The 8,454-nt window shown below is 36.6% G+C and overlaps 1 protein-coding gene across 2 annotated transcripts in view; it reads left to right on the top strand.

The window, feature by feature from the left end:
- Window positions 1–383: 383 nt before the first annotated feature.
- The window catches only part of LOC118159695 (maltase-glucoamylase, intestinal-like), a 34,489-nt gene continuing 26,418 nt past the window's right edge, over window positions 384–8,454 (top strand). Inside the window, exons 1-7 of one of the 2 annotated variants that reach the window (XM_035314258.1) lie at window positions 384–631; window positions 1,610–1,733; window positions 2,356–2,429; window positions 5,531–5,651; window positions 5,741–5,850; window positions 6,715–6,866; window positions 8,143–8,314. In XM_035314258.1, coding sequence (XP_035170149.1) covers window positions 1,610–1,733; window positions 2,356–2,429; window positions 5,531–5,651; window positions 5,741–5,850; window positions 6,715–6,866; window positions 8,143–8,314 — 753 coding nt within the window. In that variant the 5' untranslated portion in view covers window positions 384–631. Of the gene's footprint in view, window positions 632–1,609; window positions 1,734–2,253; window positions 2,430–5,530; window positions 5,652–5,740; window positions 5,851–6,714; window positions 6,867–8,142; window positions 8,315–8,454 lie in introns of those variants that run through there. The other variant, XR_004747210.1, reaches the window with a different exon arrangement.

Genomic DNA, 8,454 nt, shown 5'->3' on the forward strand with positions numbered 1-8,454 from the left:
AATTTGAATTCTAATTCCAGTTCCAATTCTAATTTCTAATTCTAATTCTAAATTTAATTTTAATAACCTGATTTCATTTTTAATCCTAATTTTAATTCTGATTTTATTTGTAGTGCCTCAATTTCATTTTAATTCTAATTTTATTTCTGATTTTGATGCCTTCGTTGCCGGTAATCATGTCTTGGGAATTGCATGCCCATGCCTCTCCTTAGTTCAGTCCAGTCAGAATGCAGGAAGGCTCTTGATTTTTTTGAATTTTAACTTATTTTCAGTCTTTTGGCATTCCTCCACTTCTTGCTACCACATCTTGTCTCAGCACAAATGGGCAATAAATCCTAAGAAATGTTTTTTTTTTTTTTTTTTTTTTTTTTTAATTAATTAATTTATTTATTTTTTTATCATGTAGTATTGTAAATCAGGGAAACGCCTGCCTTGGACGCTCTGCAGAATCAGCAAAACTGTAAACCCTTTAAAAAAATAAATTAAAAAATAAAGCCATTTGCGGCAGCGTGCAGCGGCCATTGGCCAGGTTCGTTAGCAAGTGACACGCCTGGCTGATAACGAGACGGAATAAAACCAGGAATTACGGCCTCAAAACCACAGCTGGAAAGGAAGGCGGGAGGGCCGTAAGGTGCGTTACTGAATTTATTGCTTTCCTGTTTTTCTAGGAAATTTGCTCCGTGGTTGCATTGTGGGAGAGCAGATGTTTAGAGCTCAAATTTCTTCGTTTTCGGTGCTTCCATAATTGGAAATTAAACAAAAAACAAACAAACAAAACAAAAAAAAAGTGAATTTTATGGTTGGTTGGGAGGGCCACCTTGTGAAAAAAAAATATTTTAATAATCTTTAATATTGATATTTTACCACCCCCCAGTTATTAATGCTATATTTTAGGGCTCCAACTCAATATTTATCCAATAAGAAACAAAATTGCAGAGAGGAAGATTTGTATTGTTTTGTGCTTTAAATACATTTTTTTAAAAAATAAAACCAAAATTTTGGGGGGCATGGGAGGGGAAGAGACACAAAAAGTTTAAGCTGCTTTTTCACCAAAAAAAAAAAAAAAAAAACTTTTTCAAAAGAGTTCCCCCCTGCTTTATTACTCTGAAATAGAAAATTATTTTGGACATATACATTTTTGGTTTATTTATTTTTTACAAATAAATGTGGTACACTTTGCAAAGGCAAATCTATATCCCTCTGTAGAAAACACAAATTTTTGGTCGTTTGAAAAAATATTTTTTTAAAAAAGTTTTTTTTTTTTTTTGAAAACATATTTTTTTTCAAAACCCAATTTTTCATTTTTGGTTCTTGAATTTCAGTAGAAATTGAGTAATGCAATTAGAGTTGGTCAAAAATTCTGTTTTGAACATACTTTTGCAGGAAGATGTGATGAATAACGATGTCCTCCGATGTCCTCCGATGTGGTTTCTATTGTTTGGAATGTGAGAATTATTGAAATTAAAGGTTTTTTTAAAACGCTATTTTAAAAATATTTATTTATTTATTTATTTTAATGCATGCATTAAGGGCACAATTTGAAATAGAAATAACTGCCAGCTTTTCCAAAAAAATGTTGGTTTTCTCACGCAACGGTGTTTCTCCATAGATGGGAAAGGCGAAATTCAGCAAATTGGAAATAATTCTTATCATCCTCTTCTGCTTGGTGGTTGCTGTGGCTTGCGTCCTCATTGGCATTTTGGCAACGAGGGAAGAGGGAACAAAAGACACCAGTAAGTGCCAATTTTTGGGGAAAAAAAATCACAATCTTGGAATTTTCAGATTGGTTTGACAAAAATCTGACAAAATCAACGGAAATTTGCAGAAATTGGATTCTGAAGCTGAATGGGAAGGATTCCTTTGGAAATTGAGGGAATTCTTGTAATGCCTGTTGTTGGGGTCTTGGATAATGTGGGAAAGCAAGAAAATGTGCATTCTTTTCCTTGTGCTTTTGCAAAAACTTACGGTGTTCTCTTCTTGGCAACTCTCCCATTTTAATCATTAACCAAAGGTAAAACAGAGTCACAGGCTGATAGCAGGAAACAACAGAAAATGTTATTTTTTTGTTATTTTATTACATCAGAAAGCACTTAGAAACACCCTGAAAAAAAATGAAAGAATGCAGGTTTTCTCTCTCTCTCTATTTTTTTTTTTTTTTTTTGGCAATCGTAAAATTTTGTATAACCGGAGACGTGGCGGCGGTTCAGAAGGGACGTTGGCAGTTGGGAGCTCCGGGGGCAAGAAACAAAAAACAATTACAAAGGCACGGGAATAATTTGGGTTTGGGGTAATTTAAATGGCGTGAAATGTTCGTCTATGACCCAAAATTAAGCTCTGGGTTCCTTCGCCTCGCAGCATTTTCCCCGACCTGCCCGAACGTGGCAACAGCCGAGAGGATCGACTGCATCCCGGATCAAGTCGCCACCAAGGTCTGGAAATACCCAAAAAACTCGTAAAAACACCCCCCAAAGGCATGTTATAGCCAAAACCCAGGGCCAAAATTACTCATCTTTAATAATAGTAAAATACATTATTTATACCAAAGCAATTTTTTAACATTTTTTCAACCTGCAAGTGCCTAATTGTCCTTGGTAGTGTGCAGATACCAATTTGAACAACCAATTTTAACAACAAGTTTTAACAACCAATTTTTAAACCAATGTTTAACCAATATTTATTTTTTAAACCAATGTTTAAGCAATATTTAAAAGTTTTAAACCACTCTTTAAACCGATACTTAAAAATTTTAAACCAATATTTCACCCATATTTAAAAAAATTAAGTTAAAAACTTAAATTGAAAAAAAAAAAAATTTAACCAATTTAATCCCATTACAAAGTCTGATTTTTCTCCTCAAGGGAACAGCAAAGCCCATGCCATGGATTGGGGTTGGGAACAAAATTAGGCCCAAATTAAGCAATTTGGGAAAATTTTCCTCTAGGCTATTCTGCAACCAGGCTTGATGGCAAATCATGATTTGCCAGAAGTGCTTATTTTTTTTTTTTTTTTTTTTTGGTGTGATGTCAGAAGTGAACTCTATATTTATTTAATAATAATTAAATTATCTAATATTGCTGGATTTGAAAACAAAAGAGAAATCTCGTCGCCATCACACCACCTTTTTATGGCGACTCCTGTGCATCATTCCTACCATTTCATATCACAGACATTAAACATTGCAGAATTTGAGGATAAAATCAGAGAATCACATATTTGGGGGATTCTTCTCCCCACAGCAATGCAGCAAAGATTTGGTGAAATTTTATTTATTTAAATCTCACGTTGTGCATTATCCATAAGAGTCCATTGATTTTTAAGCACTGAAAATTTCTTTCCTTATTGAAGACCGTAAAGTTGATTTGATGGATAATTGAATAATTCTATAATAATAATAGAAGGCAAGTTATTGTTGCCTTTTTTTTCACTATTAAGTAGATTTTTGACTAAAAGTTGGCTGGGAAATTTTCAATTTGTGGAAGCTCGTAGAGCCAGTTAGCATACGTCTTGCTTTTCTTTTTCATCCAAAATACCAAAACAAACAAAAAACAAAACAAATGAGCTCATAAAACTGGAATTATTGAGCAGAGACAGATGGGGTGAAAACAGCCATTTTCTAGCCAGCCACAGGACCAAGGGAAATGAAACGCTCGAATACGAGCGAGACGCGTGATCACGCCCTGGTATCACCTACCACGACCAGCACGCGTGCTAGTTGGAGATTGCATTGTTCTTTTTTCTGATAAAACCCTGCTCGATCTGGGGAATTTTACACACAAACCGGCACGTGCACAGTCATGCCTTGCCTTGGTCCTGGGGGCAGAGTACAATGTTCAGCGGTTATCGCCGCTATCGAGGTTATCTCTGGATAAGCTCTTTATTTTTGGCCCTGCTGCCTCTATCGGCGTTTGGGAGGTCGCTTTTATAGCCCAGAGGGCAGGGTGAGCTTAAATATTTATGTAAAATTATAACTCTGATAATAGCACGGGCCCCTTCTTTGGGTGGACTCTGCTCCGTCACCGGTGGTGGACATGAACAATATGTGCTCTATGATACCTGCTATAAAGCATAAATTCCTACTTAAATGTGCTAATTTAAGCATTAATATTTAAATATTCTCCTCCAATATTCTTATTTAAATAGTTTTTGGTCTAGGGAGGAAGAAGGAATGATTGGAAGGTAGCAGAAAGTTGGAGAAAGAGGATGTTGGATGCCCCAATATGGGACAACCAGGTCACTTCTGATATTCAGTAGTTATTTTCTGATACTTAATAGTTGTTTTCTGATACTAAACATTCATTTTGGTCATTTTCTGGTACTTAGTAATTGTTTTAAAAATATTTAGTCTTAGTAATTAAGGCAGTTGAAATATTTTCTAATTAAAGTGAATTTTGGTTTATCTGGGGTGGTTTTGTAGGCATACCTATGCTTGCTGCAAAATTGAGCCAAAATTCATAAAAATGAGCTTTTATTGGGCTCTTGCACAAAAATGGGGGGAATTGGTGTGGTTTTGAGCTGCTCCAAATCTGGCCTGGTTCTGCATTGCCTGAAATGGGGAGAGATCAGGGGGGAAGGTCCTGGAGATCTTCGCGTAGGGTTGAGGACACTGGTGGACCTTTGTTCCCCATGAGATTCCCTGGGTATCATCACAACGATGCTTTGACCCCAGGAATGACGCATATCGCTAATGATGACAAAATTAATTGGGTGCTTAAATTAACAGAGGGCCCATATCTTGCTTTCAAACATGGCACTCATTCACAACGTGGGTGAACAACTTAATTCCTTCCAGAAAAAAATGAAGGTATTTATTGGGCTGGAAAGTTTTATTGGTTTATTGGGCTGGAAAGGTTGTTGTCACTACTCCAGCACGTGTGCTTTACATGACAGACTGAATTGCTTTTATTTATTTATTTATTCTTATCCCTTTGCTTTAAATAAAGTCGATTTTATCTCCATTTGAGGCTATGAGGAACTAATTTGAAAGTTTCTGTTTTTTTCAGCATGAGTTTGGAATGACTGATGCATCAGGTGCTCCATTTTGAGACATCTATAAGCCATGAAGGAAGCAATTAATTTGTCTTTATACCAAAATTATTGCTGTTTTTTCATTATTTTTACTGTTTTTAAGACATTGCTTCAATGCTAAAAATTTTAAAGCAGAAATTTTAAAAACATTGCTTCATTTGCTTTAAAACACTCCTCAACTTATGACCCTTTTTATCCCATCTGCCATGGCAATAATTTATTTTAAAAACTTAGTATGCTGGTGGCTTTAAGGAAGAACAAATGTTGCCAAATCCTCTTCATTTATTTATTTTCAGAACTAATGAGCAAATTTCTAGTTTCAGTCCCCAAAACTCTTGCTGGCACATACTTGACCTGATAGGATGTTCGGAGATGGAGCTGAGTGGATGGAAAATGTTACATAGGGTTTTTGGTGGATGTACCTCGTGCATTTCGTAAATTGTATGATACGGGATTTATTTGTGGAAAAAAAAAAAATCACCTTTTTTGCTTTGTTTTGAACCAGAACCTGTGCAACCTCCGTGGCTGCTGCTGGAGCCCCCAGAGTGACACCAACGTGCCCTGGTGCTACTTCTCCTCCAACCATGGCTACAAAACGGGGGGACAACTGCAGTCAACTCCACAGGGTGAGGTCGCACACCAAGAACCGGGAACACATGGATCCGGACAAAATTAACACTTTTATAATTATTTCTTTTAATTTCCCCACCCCAAGGGTTCCAAGTTTTGTTGAACCGGCTCTCCTCACCGTCACTTTTCGGGAACGACATCAACACCGTGCTCCTCACTGCAGAGTATCAGACACAAAATCGCTTTCGGTTCAAGGTGAGTTTTTCCAAGTTTAATGTTTTTGTTGTTGTTGTTGTTGTTTGTTTGTTTGTTTGTTTGTTTTTACAAAATTTTTGCCTGGGTTGTGCACAAGGGAGATTCTACAAGATTATAAAGGAATTAATTTAATTTAGTAATGAATCCTTTTTCTTGTCCTGTGGCTCCTACCAAAAATTAGCATTCCTTGTGCTTCTAATGAAAAAATTTGGACCAGGAGAAGCCTTTCCTTTACCCAGAGGAGTAATGGGTACAAAATTCTTAACACAGCAACATTGGTGCAGAAAAAAAATCCCACCAATACAGATTTTCTATCCTACTTCCATTTTCCCCCCTTTTCATCAGAAAAAGAGTTTTGGGTCAATTACTTTATTCATTTTATTATTATTACATGGTGTAAAATTCAGTGGCCTTTGATGGATTTTGAGCCTGCGATGGACTTTTCCTGCCCTATTTTTGTCCTTTTTAAAAAATTTTGGGGGGGTTGGAGGGTGTTTGCCACACCTTTTCCTGCCAGAAATGTGGAGGTTGGGGTGGGTTTGCTATAACCAGCCAATATAGAATGTCCAGAAAGAGTGGTAGTGAGATGCCATGAAATGCCTAAAAATATTATGCAGAATTTGAGCATAATTCTCCTTTAGACATGGGAAAAATACTCTCACATCAAGTAATGATGGGAGATAATATATATATGGATATATATCAGCCTCCAGTCAGATCCTCCATTTCTGGTCTCTAAGGTCCCTTCCATCCACGATTCCTCGTCCATCCCAGCCAGATCTCTTCCATAACTGGTCTGGTCAGGCGTTAAATCTGGAAAGTGTTAAATTCATTAATGTTTTACGACCTGGTTTTCCTTTACAGATCACTGACCCCAACAACAAAAGGTTTGAAGTCCCCCACGAGCACGTGGGGCCCTTCAGCGGATCGGCGGCCTCCAACTTAAAATACAAAGTCGATGTCCAGGAGAATCCCTTTAGCATCAGGGTGACCCGAGTGAGCAACGGAAAAGTCCTGTGAGTAACTTTGGAGCTTTTTATTTGTAATATTGTGACATCATCTTCTTTTTTCGGTTGGTTGGTTTGATTTATTATTATTATTATTATTATTATTATTATTATTATTATTATGGTTGATTTATTTTATTTTATTCTACTCTATTTTATCTTATTTTATTTTGAAGGTATGGTCACACTGGGTGCTCTTTCGGGCATGCCAGCCCCTGCTTTTCTTCTTTAGATGGATGAACAGCATGGAAATATTCTTTGCAAAATTTGGGTGATGGGGAGCTCCATCTCACAGGGTCACCTTTTGCCTTAATCTTGGGGAAATCTTCACAGCTACTTTGTGCCGTAAATTCAGGGCAATTATTCCTCAGTTCCTCAATCATTACAAGTCCTTGGCAGCACTTAAAATCACTTTTCACTGTCCCTTTTTTTTTTTTTTTTTTGGTCTTAATTATTCTGATTCTAGAATTCTCAACCAGCATCAGGCCATGCCTTATGCATATGATATGGGACTTTTTCCTACCATGCCAGCAGTAAGCTATTTCTAGTGAAATAGGAATAAAATATGAAAAGTGAAGCATTTAAATCCCTTTATTTCCTTAGGAAAATAAAAAAAACAACACCCAAACACGAACTAAACCTAAACCAACACCGGGGCCCATTAAAAGGCGGAAGCACCTGTAGGAAATATTTATTGAGCCAATTAAGAAGTGATTACCAGCCTGACCACTAGCAACTCTTCGAGTTTAATTAGCTAGGATTTGCCTTCCTCCTTCGGGCTTTGTATTGTTTACTTTGTTAAAAGCCTTTCTAAGGACTAATTTGCCGTTAATTACAGAGCTGGTGTTCAGGAAGCCAACTCTGATTTAAGTAAGGTGTGGAGAGGGAGACCACGTCATTTAATCCAGGGGGACTTGCTTGAAACAACGCTCTGGAGGGTTGTTTATATTACCCCTAGTCTTTTTATTTAATTGAGAGCAAAGCAAAGTTGGTTTTCATGGAAAAAAAAAAAAAAAAAAAAAAAAAAAAAACCCCCAAAAAAAATTTTTTTTTAAAAAACAAATTTTTTTTTTTTTAAATAAAAAAAAAAAAAAAAAAAAAAAAAAGGTTTTGGCCATAATATGACGCCCAAACAACAAAATCACTTTCTTCAAAATTTGAATTTTCTTTTTTTTTTTTCTTTTGAAATCAATCGCTTGGGATTTTTATTTATTTATCTATTTATTTATCGCATTTAGCGACATGAACAGATCCGACCTTCCCATTTTATCCCAAATTCCCCCAGGTTCAACACCTCCATCGGCCCGCTGGTGTACGACAACCAGTTCTTGCAGCTCTCCATCAAACTCCCCAGCAGCAACATCTACGGCGTGGGCGAGCACGTGCACAAGCAATTCCGGCATGATGTCAACTGGAAAACCTGGCCCATGTTCAGCCGGGACTCTGCCCCTTCAGGAGTAAGCCAATTTTATTATAATTACTTTGGGCAAATCCTGTGATCCAGACATATTGCATGTTTGGCACCTCACCAAAATCCATTTTATTTCGTGTTATTTTGTGTTATTTTATTTTGTGTTATTTTATTTTGTGTTATTTT

This window comes from Oxyura jamaicensis, unplaced genomic scaffold (assembly GCF_011077185.1).
Source record: "Oxyura jamaicensis isolate SHBP4307 breed ruddy duck unplaced genomic scaffold, BPBGC_Ojam_1.0 oxyUn_random_OJ71665, whole genome shotgun sequence".
Lineage (NCBI taxonomy): Eukaryota > Metazoa > Chordata > Aves > Anseriformes > Anatidae > Oxyura > Oxyura jamaicensis.